General features: G+C 34.2%; 1 protein-coding gene across 1 annotated transcript; it reads right to left on the reverse strand.

The window, feature by feature from the left end:
- Window positions 1–2,478: 2,478 nt before the first annotated feature.
- On the reverse strand, window positions 2,479–22,573 carry sypb (synaptophysin b). Its single transcript, XM_051118064.1, has 8 exons — window positions 22,417–22,573; window positions 19,862–19,927; window positions 11,256–11,380; window positions 10,554–10,752; window positions 7,956–8,147; window positions 6,698–6,836; window positions 6,357–6,525; window positions 2,479–3,634 (listed from the first exon to the last, which is right to left on the reverse strand). The coding sequence occupies exons 1-7, from the start codon at window positions 22,432–22,434 to the stop codon at window positions 6,374–6,376; spliced, it is 891 nt and encodes a 296-aa protein (XP_050974021.1). The 5' UTR covers window positions 22,435–22,573; the 3' UTR covers window positions 2,479–3,634; window positions 6,357–6,373.
- Between the last annotated feature and the right edge of the window lie 1,919 nt (window positions 22,574–24,492).

Raw genomic sequence — 24,492 nt, forward strand, 5'->3', positions numbered from 1 at the left:
CTGAACTGATTCTGTTAATGGTTGATGCAAAAATAATAAATATATTGATTAAAAAAAAACATTCCAAAAACAAGTTTCTTAAGACAAAATATAATGCTTTTTTTTTTTTTTTTTTTTTTTTTTTTTTTTTTTTTTGAGTTTCGTGAGATTTATGTCAATCATTCAGTACTATGATGTGAATTAAAGTACCATAGTATTACCATTTGATACCATAACTGCACCCTGTTTCTGCCACAGTACGTTTTCGCAGCCAATAGTTATTTCTGTGAATTCTGTCATTTTCCCCTTTTTTTCTTTCTATCATTTCTTGCTTATTTACAGTTTACTTTTTTTAAAGTAAGACCAGAAGGAACTGTGAAGAGTTGTAATGAATGGTTTTGAATGGAGAAACTTACTGTAAATGCTTCCCATCTGGAATGTGTTTCTTTCTCCTGATTTACAGGGAGTGTAGCTGACAGAGAGAGAGAGAGAGAGATTTCATGGAAATATCATCGTTTATAGGTAACAATTTGATTTAAAGTGACACTGTGGAAATACTCCAAGAACTTTGGGTTGGGTTTGACGTTCTCCTGTGGGCAGACGCGTGGCACACACACACACACACACACACACACACATAGGGCTTTGTTTTGGCAACAGTAGTGAGTGATCATAAATGTGCTGCCATAAGCAGGGAGGACACGACAGGAAACCACACTTTTCTGGCTTGCAGCCTATTTCAAATCACCAATAAATCACGCTTGTCTTGCAAATGAAAAGAAACCATCAAGACATTAATCATTGTTCCATCACTGTATTGACAATAATCATGATATACTGTAGCACTTGTAACATTAATGCAAGGTATTGTTAGAAAGATGTTAATTAATACACTAATCTAAAAGAAATAATAATTCAGGTTTACAGTAAATTTGAAGTGGAATAGTAAAACCACCATTCAAAAGTTTGGGGTCAATTTTTATTTTTTTTCCTGGTCTCTAATACCTCTAATACCAAGGCTTTATTTCTTTGATAAAAATACAGTAAAACAGTAATATTGTGAAATATTATTACAGTTTCAAATAACTTTTTTTTATTGTAACATAGAGTCAAAAGTTTTTAAACAGTAAGATTTTTTATGTTTTAATGTTTTAAGCCTGCATTTACTTGTTCCAAAGTACAGCAAAAAAAACTAAAATTTTGAAACATTTTTACTATTTAAAATAACTGTTTTCTATTTGAATATCTTTTAAAATTTAACTTATTCTCGTGATTTCAAAGCTGAATTTGTAGGTTTCTTTAATCAATAGAAAGTTCAGAAGAACAACATTTATCTGTAATAGAAATCTTTTGTAACATTATAAAAAATATACAAAAAATAAAATAAAATAAAAAAAACCCCTAACTTTTTAAAGCTTTTAAATGGTAATTTATACTGTTACAAAAAGCTTTTTATTTTAAATAAGTGCTGATCTTTGGATCTTTCTATTCATCAAAGAATTCTGAAATAAAAGTGTAATCAATTGTTTTAAATAATAATAATAATAATAATAACTGTTTCTTGAGCAGCAAAATCAGCATATTAGAATGATTTCTGAAGGATCATGTGACTGGAGTAATGATACTGAAAATTCAGCTTTGATCAAAGGAATAAATTACATTTTAAAATACATTCAAAAAGAAAACAGTTATTTTAAATAGTAAAATATTTCAAAATTTTACTATTTTTGCTATACTTTGGATCAAATAAATGTAAGGCTTGGTGAGCAAAACAGACCTCTTTAAAAAAAACATAAAAGTCTTACTGTTCAAAAACTTTTGACTGGTAGTCTACTTTCAAATGTAATTTATTCCTGTGATCAAAGCTAAATTTTCAGCATCTACACTCCAGTCTTCAGTGTCACATGATCAGAAATCATAAAAAAATGATACATTTTCTTCAATTAATAAAAAACAGAATTTATTTGAAACAGAAATATTTTATAACAATGCAAAAGACTTTACTGTCGCTTTTGCCCAGTTGAATTGGTTCTTGCTAAATAAAAGCATTAATTTCTTTAAAAAAATATGTTACCATCCCCAGACTTCTGAAGGGTAGTGTACATATAAACACTCAAGATGCTCAATAACTGCATTATTAAACAAGATATTATATTTACTTTTATTAAGTTTCTAGATTTTAAAATTTAAATGCAGATTTAATTTCAGATATATATGCATTTAATTTTGCATACTTGTTAGCTCTAACCATCAAGTTTCCATTCAAGTCACATAAGTTACTAAATGTCTCCCTCTTCTGGTCTGAAAAAGTATCAACAATGTCTGTTGTAAGATCAGGAGTGATTTAATACAGTCTTGCATCCCTGGAGAAGTGAAAACGTTTCAGCTTTCAACTTTAAGATAAACATAACCAAACCTTATCATCATTATTCCTGTCACTTCCCTTTATGAAAAGCATGTGCTTAATAAAAAAATAACCCAAACACACTGGAGCATTAATGTCGTCACTCGTCGTTCTCTAACATGGTTTTATTTTGCATTATCAGATCATATAATGAGGGAGAGAAAGAAAGCTACATGGACCTTCATGTACAGGCAGAGAGACAGAGACGGCATTAAAACACCCATTTCAGTCTGAACAAAAAGCCAAAATGCACGGAAATTAATTTTCAGGAAGAATATAATTGGTCATTCACACTCATGTCTGAATAAGAGCATCAGTGGAGTTTCACAGCACTGGAAAAACCAAACATCAAGTACTGAAGCACCCATGATGAAGTTCACTATATTGTCCTACAAGCCGTTTTACAGCATCAATAATACATATGTGCTTTGGATTATAAAGGTTTAGACATTTACCCAAAACATAAAAGGAAATAAATCATGTGCATGTACACCTGTACTTCCTGTTTTTTAGTTTTCTAGTGTTACTCAGGATCTCTCCCTACCAGTTCTATCTAAGACTACTGACTTTAGTTAACACTTTTAGTAGTGATTGACACATTACTATTAACCTATTTGTGTTCTCATGAACCTTAAAAGAAAGTTTCACACAAATAAAAAAGAAAAACACACACTCGGTAGGAGGTTTAAGGTCAGTACTGTGGGTTGAATCGTGAAGTTGGTGTAGTGGTAATACAGGGAAAAACACCACTACAATAAATAAAAAGAAAACAAATGTGGAAACTACAAGTGAAACCACAAAAAAGCAACAGTTAAATTCACAATACAGTATATCTATTTAAATATAATTCATATTTACACCACACAGACAAACACATTCAGTATAATGTTACTATAATTCATATAATTCATTCAAACGGCTCCCCGTATGTAACATATATATATATATATATCATAGGTTTCATTCATTTTTTTGGTAGCATATTCAAGTTTTTCCTCATCATAATAGGATGGATAATCTCCCGCTGGATTTGATGTGAAATGAGGGTCTTACTTCTTCCTGGGTCCCAATCGTTTCCTCTTGGCTATGATTTAGTAACAACCCTGCTAAGATTTCCTAAGTGTGCTTTAGCCCTCACCCACCCCTTCCCTTTAAACCCACTGCTCATATAGAAAGACTAAAGAGAGAGAGAGGAAACAGAGCTAGTAGTTTCCATGCTGGCTGATCACATGACCGTCGTCTTGCTGTGATCTGTAAAGAAGACAAACGTTTGTATGTTTATTATTTGTATCACTGAAAATGCGTAAAAAATGAAAACAACAGTATACAAACATGTGTAAAATGTATTTTAAAAAGCATACGGTTATGCACATGGCACATTGTATTTTTGCAGCATGCAACATGTGCACAATATAGGTTTAGCATACTGGGCATTTGAGCCAAATTTACAACAAAACAAAAAAATTATAAAGTTGTTCTTTTTTTCTGTCAGTAAGATGAGGCAGTAAACTGATCACAAGTGACAGTAAATACTTTTATAATGTTTTTATAAGATTTCTGGTTCAAATAAATGCTGTTCCTTTCAAGACAAATCCTAAAAAATAGATCAGTTTCTTCAAAAATATTAATCTGCATAATTATTTTCAACACTGCTATCAGAAATATTTTTTCAGCAGCAAATCAGCATAGAATGATTTCTGAAGGATCATGTGACGCTGAAGACTGGAGTAACGATGCTGAAAATTCAGCTTTGCATCACAGGAATAAATGACATTTAAAAAAATATTAAAATAGAAACCCGTTACTTTAAATTATAATAATATTTCACAATATTACAGGAAAATAATGGTCACCAAAAGTCTGGGGCCACTTTAAAAATCTGTGAATTTTTTTTTATTTAAGCCTGGAAAGTTTTAGGATTCAAATTTGAGAATTTAATTTAAAGTACTTAAAATGACTTAATATCATTTTAAATGAAAACAGTTCTGATTCTGCACTATTTTTGTCTATTATGTTTTTGATTCCATGGAAACATAAGATGCTTTTTAAATCATTATCAAATTATGCTGAAGAACAAAATGTTCACATAACAAATACGTTGATTTTTCAATTCAGCTTTGTACTCTTTAATTTGTATGCTCATAATACAATTTATAAATTAAAAAAGTATTAAATTATATATATTAAAAAATGTTGCATGGATTTTCAGTAGTACGCACAGACATTTGGAGCACACTGTGTAATGTATGTACAGCTGAGGTCAAAAGTTTACCTACACCTTGCAGAATCCTTGCAAAACCTTGCAAAATGTTAATAATTTTACCAAAATAAGAGGGGTTGTACAAAATGCATGTTATTTTTTTAGTACTGACCTGAATAAGATATTTCACATAAAAGACATTTACATATAGTCCATACAATAAAATAATAGTTGCCCCTGTTCAAAAGTTTACATACACTTGATTCTTAATACTGTGTTGTTACCTGAATGATTTTTTTGTTTAGTGATAGTTGTTCATGAGTCCCTTGTTTGTCCTGCCCGCTGGTTTTTCAGCATTTTTGTGTATTTGAACCCTTTCCAACAATGACTGTATGATTTTGAGGTCTGTCTTCTCATAATGAGGACAACTGAGGGACTGCAACTATTACAGAAGACTCAAATGCTCACTGATGCTCCAGATGGAAAAATTATGCATTAAAGGAGAACTTTGCTTCCAGAACAACAATTTACAAATAATTTACTCACCACCTTGTTATCCAAGATGCATTTCTCCATTTTTCTCCATATAATGAATTTCATTGGTGCTCCGTTGGTGCAGCTTCAAAGGGCTCTAAACGATCCCAGCCGAGGAAGAAGCAACTATCTTTACATTTTCAGCACAAAAGCTTGTGTAGCATTAGCTCTGGGATACGTGCCCACGACACTGCGACTAGTAGAGAGTATGGCGAAAAACTCCATCTGATTTTCTCCTACAACTTCAGAAACGTCTGACATCATCGTATGTTTTTGTTTGTAAACAGCGTTTGACTTACTTGCACTTCCTTAGTCTTTGCACATTCGCTTTGTAAACACTGGGTCTGTAGATCTGCGTGACCTTTCGACGTGATTCAATAGTACATAGTGTCGTGAATGCGCATCCCAGAACCTGTGCTACACCAGCTTTTGTGCTTAAAAAGTATACCATTTTTTTTTCCGAAGAAAATTACCAATCGTTTCACTAGATAAGACCCTTCTTCCTCGGCTGGGATCGTTTAGAGCCCTTTAAAGCTGCATTTAAACTACATTTTGGAAGTTCAAAATCGGGGCACCATATCAGTCCATTATATGAAGAAAAATCCTGAAATATTTTCCTCAAAAACCATGATTTCTTTACGACTGAAGACAGAAAGACATGAACATCTTGAATGACAAGGGAGTGAGTAAATTATTTGTAAACTGTTGTTCTGGAAGTGGACTCAGCGTGAAAAGATGGATCTTAGAATCATACAGTCATTTGCTGGAAAGGGTTCAAATACACAAAAATGCTGAAAAACCAAAGAATTTGTGGGACCTGAAGGATTTTTCTGAAGAACAGCAGGCAGTTTAACTGTTCAGGACAAACAAGGGACTCATGAACAACTATCACTAAACAAAAAACACAGCTGTGGATCATTCAGGTAACAACAGAGTATTAAGAATCAAGTGTATGTAACTTTTGAACAAGGTCATTTATATAAATTCAACTATTATTTTCTCTTGCAGACTATATGTAAACGTCTTTTATGTGAAATATCTTATTCAGGTCAGTACTAAATGAAAAATAATATGCATTTTGTATGATCCCTCTTATTTTGGTAATCAATATTTTGCAGAATCTGCAAGGTGTATGTAAACTTCTGACTTCAACAGTATTTATGTGTTAAAAAAGTAGATACAGAAAAAGCAGCAGAATTTTACGTGCATCATGCTTGGTTTCAGGTCCTTTTCACTCACCAGTGCAGAGCTTGAGCTCACATCTCATTGGAGAAGGAGGTGGGCTCCCCCTGACCATACTGGTTGTAGCCTCCGCCTTCATATCCACCGCCCTGCTGGCCGTAGTCGGGCTGGTACCCGCCCTGTGAGCCGGCGTAAGGGTCCTGGCCATAACCTTCTTGTCCATAGCCTAGAAAAATAAATTTAGAGAAGAATATAGTGACGGTTTGATTGTTGCAAATATAATACCACCAAAAAAGTCTTGATAGCCCCATATATCAGCTTAGTCCAGACATTAAAACCCTTTCTCATATGAACTTATGCACTGTGATTGTACTGTTCAGTCTTTTGGTTGTGCTCACCCTGGGCGAAGGAGTCTGGTGCTGGCTGCTTCTCTCCTGAGGGCATGTAAGTGCCAGCAAAGGCTGCAAGCCAACCGGTCTCCTTGAAGACGAACCACAGGTTCCCTGCCCACAGCACCACATTACAGAAGCCAAACGCCTGTGGGAATCACAGAAATCAGCCAAAAGCTTACTTTCACATATGCATTCATTTGTGTACCCAAATACATCTACACCCTGCCTCACCTGATGAAACTACTGACTAAAAAGGTGTGGTTCACACTGATTTAGTACGTGTTTCCCTTTAGTAGTATTGGTAATCTGTATAACTGGCCATATAACCTTTTTAACGTCTGATCACAAATAAGATATGTTGCAGGAAAATAACTATTTTGACAACAAATTTGTTTTCTTGCCATTAAAAATTAACATTGTGGAAAAACATTCCTAGCTAGCATTTCAATGTTTATTCACAGATTAATCAATGTCATGGATCAAGATTGAATCACTGCATTATTTATATACTATTATGGATATATTTTTTTATTAATTTTCACTTTTATATTTTCAGTTTGAATTTTGATTTTAGTTTAAATTTTTGAAATCTTGTTATGTGCATTTGTCATTTTTGTTATGCTTTTTTAAAAATATTTCATGGAGCTTTATTTTTTTTTATTTCAGTTTTAATTTTAGTACTTTAACCTAAATTTATTTTATTTCAGTTACGTGCCAAGGCAGCATTTCTAATTTGTTTAATTTTTTTAAGTTTTTCATTATTTATAATATAGTTTTTCAATACTTATAATTTGTTTAAGCTTTATTTAAATTAACGTAAACAATTTTTTAAATCGTTTTAGTTAACAATAACAGTTCATTGTTGAATTTTGCAAATCGAATCAGTGTTGATAATGAAACATTGTTTCAATGTCTTTTTATTATGGATGAATTCAGATTCAATTATTGATTTATACAGGTAGGTATTTTGTTATGCTTTTTAGAACCATTTAGCATGAAATGTTAAAAGCTTAGATTATTTCAGCCACATTTCAGTGTTAACGTTCAGTAACATGGCTGGGTTTGTATATATTGTAGCGGGGCATAACACAGCATAATGATTATCAGTGCATGACCACATTATCATACAGGAGTCACATCACCTCGTCATTCCTCATTCACATAACGCTGAACCTGTCTGAATTACCCACATGTGTCACGGTGAAATTTTAGCAACACATTTAATATATGTGCAGAATGACAGTGTTAAAGTGTCTGTACTCACCACAGAAGTGTTTAGGCCGGACATCACGGGCTCATGGATTTCTTTGCAGCTGTTTTCCTCACGGTCACACGCAGGGATGAGGTTGATGACATCGTCAGGGTCAGTGGACCTCTTCACATCCGAGAGACCTTTGGCCCACGCTGCTGAACTCACCAACCACATGAAGGTGAAAATAGCTGTCACCACAAAATCCTGAGGAACGACAAAACGCAATTGTAATTCAGATTTTGTAATTGCCAATTTATTTAGTTTTCACTGGAATACACATCAGCATTGCACTTAAAAATAATCTTTCTGACATAATATGTAAAGACGTAAAGACTTTTTTTTAACCTTAGGGCTCCAACAGAAGTAAGATTTTCTTGCTGTCTTTTTATAGTGGTTCACTATATTTGCACTTTCATCAAACTAAATAGTTCTCAATAGTTTTCTCATAATTATTATAGAGAAATGTCATAGTGATCAGCTTGTTACAGGAAAAATATTATGCTTAGCACAAACCTAAGAATATTGAGTAAATAATGTAGAGGATGCAACTGTTAGTTATTTTGCTGTTAGACATTTTGCACTAATCCTCAGTCTCAAAACATATTTTGAAAGTATTTCGGGTGTTATCAAAAGGAAATATCATAGGTTGTTAAAACTGTTTGTAACGCATTACTATAGGCTTCCATTTGTTAACATTAGTTATGACACGGCTCCATGGAATACTTGATTCTGATTGGTCAATCACCACAATCCAAGGTTTGATATTCCCAGATAACAACCTGTAAAGACTAATAACACAGGCTCATCCGGGCAACTGCCTGCAGTCTGCGCTGTTTGCTTACTGGGAACATTTTTTCTTTGTGGAAGCTGGTTGGCTAATAAAGTATAAAACTCAATTCAATATAACAATGAGTACAGTTTTTTTAATGAATTATGTCATCCTGGTATCTCGGACTCGTTCTCTCGTTTCATACAAATGCAGCTGCTGACATTTGCGACGATTGTTTTGTACACTGTAATGGATTATAAGATAACAAACAACATGGTAAGATTTTGAAACATTTTTGTCTTAAATCAATATCTTTTATTCTATAATTATTTTATGTGGAGACATTTTGTGTAATAAGTGCTATGACTGCACCGTCTCACATAAATGTCCATCCTGTTTAAACTTGCTGCTTCTTAGGAACGTTCTTCACAGAAGCTTTTCGTTCAAATATTTCAACTCAGATCAAAGTTTTTATGTCTAATTATTTACTTTGCATCGGGCTATTCTGTGATAGCAACCGGCTGGGTGTACATTATCCCTTACTTAACCAGTGGATCCTGCAGTGAATGGGTGTCGTCAGAATGAGAGCTGATAAAAGCATCAAATAATCCACAAGTAATCCACACCACTCCACTCCATTAATTAACATCTTCTGAGAAAATCTGTGAGTTTGTAAGAAACAAATCCAGCATTAAGAAACTTTGAACTTTTAACATTTGCTTCAGGCCAAAATAAAGTCCATAATTCATAATAATACTTCCTTCAATAAAAAAGTCCTTCTCCTGTTGTCTCTCACATCAAAATCCACACACATATTTGTTTAGAACTGTTTTCGCCTGTAAATGGTGCTTGATTTATGCATATTTATCTCCCGATTCAGATGATTTAGCAATATTGTGAATGAGTACAGGAAGACAGTTGGAAGTTAAAAACTTAATGATAGATTTATTTCTTACAAACATGCAGCTTTTAACTTCTCAAGATGTTAACTGATGGAGTGGTGTGGATTACTTGTGGATAATTGTGATGTTTTTATCAGCTGTTTAAACTCTCATTCTGACGGCAATCATTCACTGCAGAGGATCCAATGATGAGCCAGTGATGTAATGCTAAATTTCTCCAAATTTGATGAAGAAACAAATTCATCTACATCTTGGATGACCTAAGAGTGAGTCAATTTTCAGGAAACTTTCATTTTTGGATGAACTAGTCCTAACACGAACCAACTTCTGCTGTAAGTGAAGATGGATCACGAATGATTCGTGCGAACATAGACGGATATATGTAGATCGGGAGGCGCATTCCCTTCACAAACAAATGTAATCCACTGCATCTTCAGCGGCTCAGATGTCGGGAGTAAATGACGACCACTATGTTCATTATTACATCCAGCAACACAACACCTCAATCGCTCAATCTGAGATATTCTTGTCTAACTTACATCCCTGCTCCAGCATCGAAACAATGGAAGTTGGACTGTTACAGCTGATTTAGGCGGGTCTGAGGTAAAACGCTAATGTCAATCAACTATCATGCGAGCGACCCAATAGAGAGTATTAGTGCCGGCTGAGAACGGCTCGATTTAAAAAAGGGGATATTATTTTTACAGATTAATTAAAAACCACTGCATGGATTTTTATCATTATAGGGTAGATTTGTACATACACTGCCAACACACATTAACGTTCAAACAACATGTAAAAGTGGGCATCGGAGCATCCGATGACCTCTTTAAAACAGATTAATAACAGTTGTAGCAGATGTATTGTTAATGTTAACTAATATGACATTGTAAATGTAAAATGGTACTAAATAGTGAAGGAGACTGCAAGAAGACTCACAGCCCGAGCTCCTTTGTTTCCCTCGCGGTATTTCTCCAGAAGGAAGATGTACACAGAAATGGCTGCCATTGAATAAAGGAAGGAAAAGACACCAATGGTGACAAAGAACTCAGCAGAGGAAGAGTTGTCTCCCACCAGAAACAGACGTTCAGGCTCCGGCCCTTTACATGTAGGAGCATCAAACCATACCTGGTGCAGTCTGTGGAGAAAGACACTTGGTAAATGTCTGTCAGCGGTTACATTTGAGAGTGTGCGTGCATGTTAATACAAGATAATTCACTTGAAAAAGTTTAAAACATTCACTTTAAAAAAAGACACTGTAAACGTGTTTCTGTTGATGGCTGTCATTTGTAAATTAATTCTTTTGAGTCTTTTTTTCCAGTGAATCAGTCTGCCCTGAGTTACGTCTCATTTGTCTCATTCAAACATCTAAAAAATTATTTATCCATAGATGAATTTCTGCAGGCTGTTTGGAACCTTTATTTCCATATATATATATATATATATATTTAATTTTCGTATATAACCTATATACTTACATTGTACAGTGAAAAACGACAGTACATCTGACCTACAGCACTATGTGTGAACTGGCTGGATCAAACACGTCAATTAAAGAACAGAAGACTGTCAATGTTAATTTAGGACTTGTGTCTGCTGTTCTGTGATCTGATCGGACGGGAATGACAGTGGAACACTGACCTGAACGGGTAGGCAAACTCAACCTCAATGTTCAGGTCACTCTCTGAGCGATTCTTACACTCCACGCTCATGCGAAACACTCCAGAGTAACCACCACAGGTGGAGAATGCGAAGATGGCAAAGAACTGAGAAGAAGGATGAAAGAGAGAATCAGTTATACTGAATAAGTATGCAGAATGACAACTAGCATGTTTTTACAAGTAACATACAGTATAAATCATAATAAAAAATGTAATATTATAGTACAAGTTTCACCAGTGGCCAATTTTTGGATGGGCTTTTATCCTGGCAGCTCCAAAGACAATATAAAGGTGAATATTTCCATATATATTCTATATATAGTGTATATGTATATGGCTGACAATGATGGCAAAGCTGAATTTTCAGCAACATTACTCATCTTCAGTGTCACATGATCCTTCAGAAATCCTACTAATATGCTGACATGATGATCAAGCAACATTTATTAGTATTACCAGTGTTTAAAAAGGATGATACAATACTAGTTTACAGTCAGTTAAAAAACGATAAATTAATACTTGTATTTAACATGGATGCATTAAAATATAAATCGAACATATTTTTCCTTACACATATATGTGCATTTATATATACATAATAAATATACACAGTACACACACATATAGTAGGTAAACAAACTTTTTATCTTGAGTCGATTAATTGCGACTAATCGTTTTGCAGCTCTACATTAAATTAATCAAAAGAGACAGTAAAGACATTTATAATGTTAAAAAATTTGATTAAAAAAGTGAAAAAAATATTGAAATGTTTGAACATTTTAAAATAATTGTTTTTATTTTAATACATTTAGAAATGTAATTTATCAGAAATCATTGTAATATGCTGATTTGCTGCTCAAGAAACATTTCTTAATATCAGTGTTGAAAACAGATGTGCTGCTTAATATTTTTGTGGAAATTCTAGGTATTTTTAGGATTCTCTGATGAATTGAAAGCATTTGTCTGAAATAGAAAACTTTACTGTCACTTTTGAACAATTTGAACATGTCCTTGCTCAATAGAAGTATTTAAAAAATCAAAACTGATTCCAGTTTTGAATATTTGTATTCAATAAATATATGGTTTTCAGACATTTCACTTGTAAAATTAAATATGTCTAGAAAAAGAAAGGAGTTGCATTTAAAAATACAGAAATGAGTAAGTTATAGACTGATATTATGAGATGATTCACCATCTGCTGTTTCACACCACTGACGGCACCTTTCCTCTGCTACCCAATCAGACGCACTGCTGACACAAGCACACTAGTGCGAAGTGTTGCACCTGTTGTCATGGATACTTAGCAAATGAGATGAGGCGACAAACATGAGGCATCAACGAATTATCACAATAATGTTAGTGAACTGATTGGAGCTAAAGCAGTAATTACAGAACACCTAGCATTAGCAAATGTACTAAAGCCACAATGGTGCAGGCACGTGCTCACACACACACACACAGATTAGTTGGTCAGAGTATTTTTACCACACCCTCCCTTCACTGCAGGAAGATCCGATTGAATAGAAAATCCGGCTATTAATCTTACTGAGGTGCTTCACCATCTGTCACTACACACGCTGTGCCCATCTACTATATGTCACTCTGCGTGCACACACATTTACACACAAACACGCACATAAGCTCTGTTCCAAAACCTAGTGAGTTGCCTCACGGCCGACACCAGCAGCGTCCTGACCAGCACGGAAAAACTGACTGATCTGGAATCCGTGACACAAATAGCACTCTGCACACAATTTATTTAGTCAACATGAAATCAAAATTCACAGTTCTTATTTTCTTAAAGTGTTATAAGGCATGGAAACTTTTATAAAAAATATTTGCAGAAGATACAAGTGGGGCAAAAACTGGTCTGTGTCCCTCCCTTCCAGCAACCTATTATTCCCATGAGATTGCAGCAATCCAGAGTCAGTGACCAATCAGTGCCACCCCGCTCCTCCTCAGTGCCTTTTTTTTTTTTTTTTTTAGCAGTGCTGGCTCCAGAAGTATTTTTCCCGTTCATTTCCTAAAGGGATTTTAAGAAAAATCTTCATTAAAGTGTTATAAGGCATGAGAAACTTTTATAAAAAAAATTTGAAATCAGAAGATACAAGACTGTAATAAAAGAAGTCCACTTCCAGAACAAAAATTTACAGATAATGTCCTTACCCACTGTCATCCAAGATGTTCATGTCTTTCTTTAGTCGTAAAGAAATTATATTTTTTGAGGAAAACATTTCAGCATTTTTCTGAATCAGTGCCCTGATTTTGAACTTCCAAAATGCAGTTTAAATGCAGCTTCAAACGATTCCATGTTCTCTCTCTGTATCACTGTTTTACCGTTTTTTTGTTTGACTTTCTTTGCATGTTCACTTTGCAAAGACTGTGTCTGTACTTCTGCAGTGATGTAGGATGATTTTGAAATGATTTTTGAAGTTGAGGGAGAAAATACGATGGGAGTTTTTCGACATACACTAATTGTCTTGAGTCAGAATACACAGAGTTCAACAAGAGCAAGACAAGACGAGCGTTTGAGAATAAAAAGTATTTAAATTGTATTTTTTTTAATGAAAATAACCAATCGTTTCTCTGGATAAGTCCCTTCTTCCTCGGCTGGGATCGTTTGAAGCTGCATTTAAACTACATTTTGGAAGTTCAAAATCGGGGCACCATATCAGTCCATTATATGGAGAAAAATCCTGAAATGTTTCCTCAAAAAACATAATTTCTTTATGATTGAAGAAAGAAAGACATGAACATCTTGGATGACAAGTGGGTGAGTACATTATATGTAATTTTTGTTCAGGAAGTGGACTTCTTCTTTAATGGCCTTAGTGAAGGAAAAACTACAATCCCATGAACCACTGCAAATTACATAATCACTTTAAAAATATAAAACTAAAATGTTGATTTTACAGAAACAATATATTTTAAGTTAACTGCAATATAGTGGAGCCAAAGAGCACTTTTGGTGTGCTTTTCTGCGACTCTCTGATTGGTGGTATTTTCTGTACAGCATCATGGGTAATGTAGTTTTTCACCATGAATTCCATTATTAAACAGAATTACTTTAAAAATAAGCTGAAATAACGTGGGCTGACAGATACAGAAACAAATACCATTGATTAACAACCTCAGAGCTCACAGTAGTAGCTTCCATTTCATTCAGTTTGATGTTAGCATGTTGCTAAGCTAATGGAGTGCACTCTAATAGGAATTAAATACACTTAAAGAAAACCAGGTTTAAAACAGCATGAGGGTGAGTAAATGATAGAATTTAAATCAATACTCGTGTTGTCAAAATTAACGCATTGATGCAGGCAATTAATTTGTCCAGTTTAACAACATAAAAAATATTTAAATAAAAATAAATAATTGTTGAAAAGTATAATTTCATATTAAAGTGTGAATGAAACTACAGGCATGTGTGTCAGATCCAACAAGTTCAGCAGCGGCAGCTCTTAAAGTAATAGCAGCCAAATAAGCTGCTGCTGTGATGTCTATTAATCAAAGAACAAAAAAAAAAGAGGATCAATAACTTTTTTAGATTCAAGGATTCATATATATTTAAATTAATATTTAGTGTTTGATAACTTTATTTGTTTCTGTATATTTTCTCCTTGCTGAAGGTCACAGGTAAATAAAGGGTTTATGTGCAGACTGTTTTAAGTTCACTTAAATTAGAAGCTGTTATTTTTTAAAGTCTAATAAATATTTAAAATTGATTGCTTTCAATTATACTGTAATCTAAAAAAAAGAACAATTTCCTAGACATCAGTAGTATTGGTATCAGTGATACTTACCTTCAGTCAAATAATATTTAACAATTATTAAAAATATAGCGTTTTTATGTTGTTTCTATATTAATTTGAAGATTGAAGGTGAAATTATTAATTATTGCAATATAAAAGTAGGGTACAATGGGGCTAAAGGTGCCTCTGATATTATTTTCCTCTAAACCACTAGATGGCACAAAAATGTAGCACTTCCAAAACATCGGCTTTTTAAGATGCATATATTTGGCTGATCCTTGATCCTTGCAGTGCAAAGTCGATTCTGTGCTTACTTGATCTAATATTTGAGGTTTTTAACAATGTTGTAGATTTAAGTAGCAGATAAGAATCGCTAAAATTCTTGAATATACACTGACCAAAATTATAAACACAACACTTTTGTTTTTGCCCCCATTTTTTTATGAGCTAAACTCAAAGATCTAATACTTTTTCTATGTACACAAAAGGCCTATTTCTCTCAAATATTGTTGACAAATCTGTTTAAATCTGTGTTAGTGAGCACTTCTCCTTTGCCGAGATAATCCATCCACCTCACAGGTGTGACATATCAAGATGCTGATTAGACAGCATGATTATTGCACAGGTGTGCCTTAGGCTGGCCACAATAAAAGGCCACTCTAAAATGTGCAGTTTTACTGTATTGGGGGGTCCGGGGGGGTCCGAAAACCAGTCAGTATCTGATGTGACCACCATTTGCCTCACGCCGTGCAACACATCTCGTTCGCATAGAGTTGATCAGGTTGTTGATTGTGGCCTGCGGATCGTTGGTCCACTCCTCTTCAATGGCTGTGCAAAGTTGCTGGATATTGGCAGGAACTGGACACGCTGTCGTATACGCCCATCCAGAGCATCTCAAACATGCTCAATGGGTGACATGTCCGGTGAGTATGCTGGCCATGCAAGAACTGGGATGTTTTCAGCTTCCAGGAATTGTGTACAGATCCTTCCAACATGGGGCTGTGCATTATCATGCTGCAACATGAGGTGATGGTCATGGATGAATGGCACAACAATGGGCCTGAGGATCTCGTCACGGTATCTCTGTGCATTCAAAATGCCATCAATAAAATGCACTTGTGTTCGTTGTCCATAACATATGCCTGCCCATACCATAACCCCACCGCCACCATGGGCCACTCGATCCATAACGATCCATCAGCAAACCGCTCACCCACACGACGCCATACATGCTGTCTGCCATCTGCCCTGTACAGTGAAAACCGGGATTCATCCGTGAAGAGAACACCTCTCCAAAGTGCCAGACGGCATCGAATGTGAGCATTTGCCCACTCAAGTCGGTTACGATGACGAACTGCAGTCAGGTCGAGACACCGATGAGGACGACGAGCATGCAGATGAGCTTCCCTGAGACGGTTTCTGACAGTTTGTGCAGAAATTCTTTGGTTATGCAGACCGATTGTTGCAACAGCTGTCTGGGTGGCTGGTCTCAGACGATCTTGGAGGTGAAGATGCTGGATGTGGAGGTCCTGGGCTGGTGTGGTTACACGTGGTCTGCGATTGTGAGGACGGTTGGATGTACTGCCAAATTCTCTGAAACGCCTTTGGAGATGGCTTATAGTAGAGAAATGAACATTCAATTCACGGGCAACAGCTCTGGTGGACATTCCTGCAGTCAGCATGCCAATTGCATGCTCCCTTAAAACTTGCGACATCTGTGGCATTGTGCTGTGTGATAAAACTGCACATTTTAGAGTGGTCTTTTATTGTGGCCAGCCTAAGACACACCTGTGCAATAATCATGCTGTCTACTCAGCATCTTGATATGCCACACCTGTGAGGTGGATGGATTATCTCGGCAAAGGAGAAGTGCTCACTAACACAGATTTAGACAGATTTGTGAACAATATTTGAGAGAAATAGGCCTTTGTCTTAGATCTTTAAGTTCAGCTCATGAAAAATGGGGGCAAAGACAAAAGTGCTGCGTTTATAATTTTGGTCAGTGTATCTTGAGACAAAGGTCTTCTTAATGATTTTCAGTTTTGTTTAAGACAATTAAAACAGCAGTTTTTAAATAACAAAAGAATATGTAAAAGTATGGTATTTGGGGTAAAAAATCTCCCCGGCTGTTGGGGCTAAAAGGCACAATAATTACATAACATGATATTTAATAAATGGCTGACTTTTCCATTTGTGACATGACATTGTTAGATTCAGATGGTAAATCACATATATTATGTTAGGTGTCCATCTTAGAGATAATCACCATGTTTAGAATGAAATCATCATATTGAAAAGCATGATATTAATCGCATCATATAATAAAATATAATTTGTTGTTACTACTGTAAATATATATTAAATTATTATGGGTTCTCCTTCAATGCTTTCAGAATCTTTACTTTTTAAAATGATTTTATGTTTTATATCAACATATTTTAATGAAAAATAATTATTTTATCAAAATAAGCAGAAAATAGTGCAAACTTTGCTAAAGTATCTCTGTTAACTTAGACATTATTAAAAAACAAACAAACAACAACAAAAAAACATTATTTTAGCTAAAGTATTTGTATCAATACTGTGTGCCTTTTACCCCATGCTGGTGAGCCTTTTACCCTGTGTGTGGGGTAAAAGGTCCCCCTTGCCACCTCATACATTTATGAGATTTTTAAACAAAATAAACAACTTGTATGATTTATTTTCACACAAAATCTGTTGCTCCATAAATATTCAGTACAAACGTATATATTTTTTGCAATCATACACTTTGGGCTCAGTGAAAAGCACATTTTTCTTAAGGTGTGCCTTTAGCCCTGTTGTACCCTATATTTAAAACTTGATAAAATTGTGATTAATTTCAGAACAAAAAAAAAAAAAGTGATTAATTCGTTTTTGTTTTTTTTAATCAGTTGACAGCACTAATGAATACACAAAATGAATCAATGATATGGATCAAAACTGAATCACTACTGAATTTAGCTTTTTGATTTTTCTAAATGAATCAGCACTGATATAGCAACACTGTCAATGTCTTGCTTTTTAAAATGGGAGAATTAAAATTTCAGTGATTTATTAGCATTTTGTTAACCCTTTTCAGCCATATAGCATTAAACATTGGTTTAGTAATAAGTTTAGCTGGTTAGTAATAAGTTGAATTTTAATTATATTACAGCAATTTTAATACATAACAGTAATTATTTACAGTAACTTGTGAATCTCAGTACACAAATAGTTACTGGTGTAATATGGCACAAACACCAGATGTAATGAACACAACACTTCATTTTCCTGCGTTATTACTTGTACTGAATGATTATATTTGTTAGAAGACAACATGAATGATAAAATAAAAAAGATGAAGACCAAAAACAACAGAAAGCATATCACACAAGATCAGTCATTTTCCTTTTGCATTAATAAAGGCCCAAAGGGATACAGTATTTTAATAGCATATCTTGACAGCTGTTGAAAAAAAAAGGGAAGTTCCAAAAAAATCAAACAAGAATCGAAACATTTCAAATCTTATTTGATTCCTATAATTTTACTGGATATTGTGTGAACTCTGTTTGATTTGCAGAACAATAACAGAAAGAGCTTTAGCAGTTTTCAAATCCCCACAGATTTTTTTCAATTCTTTTTGATACACGGATGTTTTACCCAGCTGGTTCAGTTAGGAATTATGTGTTCCCATTTAGGACATCTAGGTTTTTGCTTAGTGTTGCTGTAATCCTATAAGAAAATTGCCATTATGATCATGTAGGATTGGTTCCAAATTAGGACAGGACTCCTGTAAGCCTTCCCTTAGGATTTTCAAATATAAGGGAATAAATGAAAGAAGGAATATGAAAAGATGTTACTAAAATTCAATTTTGTTTCTAATCTGATCCTAAGAGACATTAAAATTCCCTAAACCATTGTGCTGTATTACGATTGCGGTTATGGTGTCATCACATTAAAATATCTATTATTGTATATTGAGATATTAAATGTGTTTAAACCATTTAATGCATTTTCAAGTATTAAGTGGCAGTAGCTCAGGAAAATGGGAGTTGAATTTGTGAATGCATCCAAACCATATTTATCCAATAAAGGATTATTTCATCCACATAATTTGGCATCGTTCTGCAATTTTGACAGAGTTTTGCTGGAAAGAACCAAGACCATATGTTTACTGAGGATTCATGCCAGTTCTGGTCCAGTAAATTTCTGGGCAGTTCATTATTTTAGGAAGCTTCAAATAGAAAATTAAACAGATCTGGGCATTAACACATGTGAACCAAAATGCAAGCTGTTAAATTTACAGATGCCGCCAGATATACTGTCAAAATGACCCAGTATATCTGCCTGATGTTTTATTACAGCAACAGCCAACATTTCAGAAGAAATTGTAAAAATATTTCCTCAGTAAAATCTAAATTAAATTATTATAATTCATTTATTAATGTATCAATAATGCACACTTGTTTGCAAGCTCACATGTTAGAATTGGAGATGATTCATAACAGACAGCCTTGCTTTCCTAGATCTCTTGACTGTAAACTAGCGTCGGGTTCCTCTGCGAGCGCCGGTTACGTAAGCAGCAGTGACTGTTCACAGCCTCCCACACAAGCTGTGCACAATACCATGTGCATGTGTTGTGTTTACTGCCAGCTATAATTGAGATGAACTAGATTTGCACTTCTTGTAAGAAAATGTCTGTACTTTCAGTAAAATTACAGTTTTACAGTTGCAAACCTAAAATACTCTACAGTTTTGTAGAAGGAAATAATATGAAGGAAAGAACAAAGAAAAAGACATTAAAAAACAACACCTTGCACAGTCTGTAGTTACTCACCCATTGTAAGACTTTAATAAATCCTAATGGCTGTTTGATGATTGTGAACTGCCCAGTGGCGACCAGCTAAAAAATAAATGCACAAATAATATCAGCAACAAAAAGTACAGCTATAAAAAACAAGATGGGTAAAATGAGTACATAAATGAGTACACTTTTACAAAGAGTACTTATTATAAATATAACATGCTTTAAAATACAGAGAAATGAAAATGAAATGATGTTTTCAGACACTTAATTGCATGTTAACTGCAAGTAAATGAAAATGTACTATTTGTATTTAAACTATAGTAGCTACAGTAAGCCTTTTTGAACCACTTATATGTAATTTTATAATTATTTCTATTGCCGTTCTATTGAAATATGGTTAAAGTGAACTGCTTGAATTATGAACTAGAATATACTTTAATGTCACTTCTGTTGAAACGACGTGTATTGTCGTGTCGTGTATTTAAATATATTTATAATTACATATTTGTGAGCCTGGACCACAAAACCAGTCTTAAGTAGCACAGGTTTATTTGTAGCAATAGTCAAAAATATATTGTATGGGTCAAAATAATCGTTTTTTTTTTTTTTTTTTATTAATGGCAAAAATCATTAGGATATTAACTAAAGATCATGTTTCATGAAGATATTTTGTGAACTTCCTACCATAAATATATCAAAACTTAATTTTAAATTAGTAATATGCATTGCTAAGAACTTCATTTGGACAATTTTAAAGGCAATTTTCTCAATATTTTGATTTTTTTGCACCCTCAGATTGTAGATTTTCAAATTGTTGTATCTCTGCCAAATATTGTCCTATCCTAACAAACCATACATCAATGGAAAGCTTATTTATTCAGCTTTCAGACATTCAAAAATTGATTAACTTAAAAATATTAACTTAAATGTAAAATCAAATATTACACTACAGTTAAAATAATTCTAATCAAGTTCTTTACATGTTAATCAACACATAAAAATAAATATATTTCTTTAAAGCACTACAAAGATTATTAAAACAATTAAATTCACTTTAAAGTAAAACTTTTAATTTGACATTATTACAGAGTTTTGAAAGTGAACTTAAGTGTGATAAGAAATCAGTGTCATTAAAAAATGCATTCTTATTAAATACACTTCACATTTTATTTCATTAAAATTATCTGCAAGTAATATACTTATAAGATATGAAATACACCACAAGTGCACATTCAATAAAATTAAGTGGACTACTTTTTCACAAGGGCATCCAGCCTGTATGTTTACCTACAGTCTGTCTTTCTGTCTGTGTAATGTATATAGTATTTTTCAATTTATTACTTCTCCTGAGTCACATATTTTGTTGGATAATGCAGGTATGTTGCCTTTGGCTCCTTTTTCTCGATACACTGTAACAACCTGACAGTCCCTGCTGACGTCAGTGATGACGACAGAGCCGCCCGCCGCAGCGTCCAGAGCGACCAATAGCGCGCACACGAGAGGAGAGGGAGACTTTGCAAGCATTAGAATTAGTCAAAGCTGCTTATCTCAACGTTTCCTTTATGAAAGTGCAACTGGCGAGCATTTACAGGCTACAGGCCGATATATTTGACTCACACAGCGGGCGCGAGGCCAGAGAGCAGGCGAGAGAATGCGGCACGCTGCAGACTGATGCAGTGACCGCGTCGCACTCTCATCTCTCACCTTGTTCTTTAATGCCGGTGCAAACTGTACGCTATCTGCTGTAGTCTAGTTTATGATAACCATGTTCTGTTATGATTTAACAACTGACACACGTTGAGTGAATAAATACTATTATGAAGTCCGAGCGAATCGGTTCTTTCGGACGGTTTGACTCGGTGAGCTAGTTGACCGAATCGTTTGTGGCGTCACTCAAAAAGCAGCATTTTAAGATTCACTTTTTGGTTGTGTACATTGTTTATGATTCATTCGTATCAGCTACTCACAGTTTAACTCTTAAAGTTCTCTCTTACACAGTTAAGTAAACCACGAAGCTTGTGGGAATCGGTTCGATTGAATCACTAAAAAGAACCGGTTCAAAAGACGATTCGCTCGCGAATTGGACATCAATGTGAATACAGATAAATAGCCCGCAGACGACTCTCGTCCTTTTATGCCTCATCTCACAGATGCATCATGAATATAAAGACCTTAGGCTATCTGAACAGCCGGTTTGAGCTATGTCAATCATAAACAACCCCGTTTGAAAATAGTTGCGCATTAGTTTTTACTAAATGTATATCCTGCCGTATAACATACCCCCGTCGCAATGCACTGCATAAATCCTAGTGTTATTTAAATATTTCACGTGAAATGCACTGAATTGCAAACGGTTTTCTGTTGTGTTTATTTGGTGGCATCCAGCAGGAATTCCCTGGAAGTCAACGAGACGTCGTGTCTAGGTATGTTCTTGTCCTAGTAAGTCATTCATTTAAACTCCTTTATCCGTCATGTTCAAATCAACGTCGCTCAGTCAGATACTACAGTAGCCGTAGGTCTACACTCGAATAAGCGCTAGGACTTTGCAGAATTTATTGGTGAATAGCTGTGATTGAAATCCCTACCTGGTTGACAACATCCATCTCGGCCGCCTTGTCGCTGATAAGAGGATCAGACGAGTGGAGGTAGAGCGCCGCTACATCCAGGTCACAGCAGGAACAGCGCTCAGAAACACCGCTCACAATAATCTGTCGGTCAAGTCATGCTGGTCTGAAGAAATGTGCTTGTTTTTTTCTGGATTATCAACCTCGAATTGCATAACAATGGCTGTACTCCTTATTAAAATTTACTGTTTTAATGTAATGGGTATCAACAACAACAACATAAATAGAGAAATAGTGACAGTAATTGAATAATAATAATATAATATTTTTACTCAACCGACTAGTTAGAATACATTTAATGAAAAACAAAGGATTTAATGTTCATAACAGAATAACTACTATGTATAAAAAATGTCATTCTAAAAATATAATTATGTTTTTCTTAAATAACGTGTACTCCCTATTTGCAGGCTTTACTATTCTCATATCATATATAACTGTGATGTTCTACAAAACAACAAGCTTTAAAACACTTTTTCTGTACTGGAGAAAATGAGATTTACTGTGAAATCTGTTTTCTCTTAGATACGTGACCAGTGTAAACTTCATGGTGAATACTTTTACATCACTCTTGTCAACACAGTCCATAATTATAATATATATATATATATATATATTTTATTATGATTATGGACTGTGTTGACAAGAGTGATGTAAAAGTATTCACCATATACACCGTTCAAAAGTTTGGGGTCAGTAAGACTTGATAGAAAAAAAAACAGTAATACTGCAAAATGTTTTTACAATATAAAATAATAATAATTTTTTATTTTAACATACTTTAAAATAGAATTTATTCCTGTGATGAAAAGCTGAATTTTTATCAGCTGTTACTCCAGTCTTAAGTGTCACATGATCCTTCAGAAATCATTCTAATATGCAGATTTATTATTAGAATGATCAATGTTGGATAATATCAACAGTTGTGCTGCCAAATATTTTTTGGAACCTGTGATTTTTTTTTTTTTTCAGGATTCTTTCATGAATAACAAGTTTAAAAAGTGCAGTGTTTATTCAAAATATAAATATTTTATAACAATGTAAATTATTTATTATTAACTTTTAATAAACTTTTAATTATTAACTTAATACATCCTTGGTGAATAAAAGTATTAATTTTTTAAAAAAGAAAAAAAAAAAAAAAAAAAAGAAACAATAAAAATGTACTGACCCCAAACTTTTGAACGGTAGTGTATATATAGGCTTTATCTAGTGGTTCTTTTGGGAGAAACAGTAGGGCATTTTACACCAAGGGGGCATTTCCCCCACTCTTCCCTACATACTGTAACACTGAACAATTTAAACTGTTTTCCATAGTTTGCATTTGAATTGTTTCATTTTAACTGTAAAGTACAAAATAAATGTCCATTAGCTCCACACAAGATTTAAGTGGAATTTGCATGATGCTGAAAAGTAAAAAGCATGAAATTTGTTCAGTGGACATGCATCAACGCATACCTAACGCATTGGCTGTCTTTCTGCTAATCCTCAACAGTTCTGGCAGAAATACTGTAAAACAAGGCATTATAGTAAATGTCACCTTGATACAGTATATTGTTTTTATATATGTAGATCTCTTCGTGCAGATTATGTTCTTAGTGATTCAGGTTTCTCGCCGTTTGGGTCAGAGGCTTGACATACATAAGTTGCACCTAAAAGAAATGTTCATATTTAAATATGTTATCCATTTTTGTCCTACCAATGTTAAAACCTCTGAGCTCTTGTGAGCTCCTTAATGCAAACAAACTGTTTATGATACGACTAAACATACATTTGAATGAACATACAGTGATTTTCACATTTAAAATGCATATAACCAACAAAATCTCATAGTAGTTTGTAACTATTTTACAGTTTAGTGATTTAGTTGCTAAATCTACTCATGCCCCATGGGTTATACTGGGTTAGGAATTGGGTTAAAGATGGGCCTTCATGTTTCCTTTTTTTCTTAAAAAATGTATGTTACGATTCACATAATTCAAATTCATACAAAATCGCCACATCGTTTCCTGTGAGACTGGGTTAATATAATACATA

This window comes from Labeo rohita, chromosome 8 (assembly GCF_022985175.1).
Source record: "Labeo rohita strain BAU-BD-2019 chromosome 8, IGBB_LRoh.1.0, whole genome shotgun sequence".
NCBI lineage: Eukaryota > Metazoa > Chordata > Actinopteri > Cypriniformes > Cyprinidae > Labeo > Labeo rohita.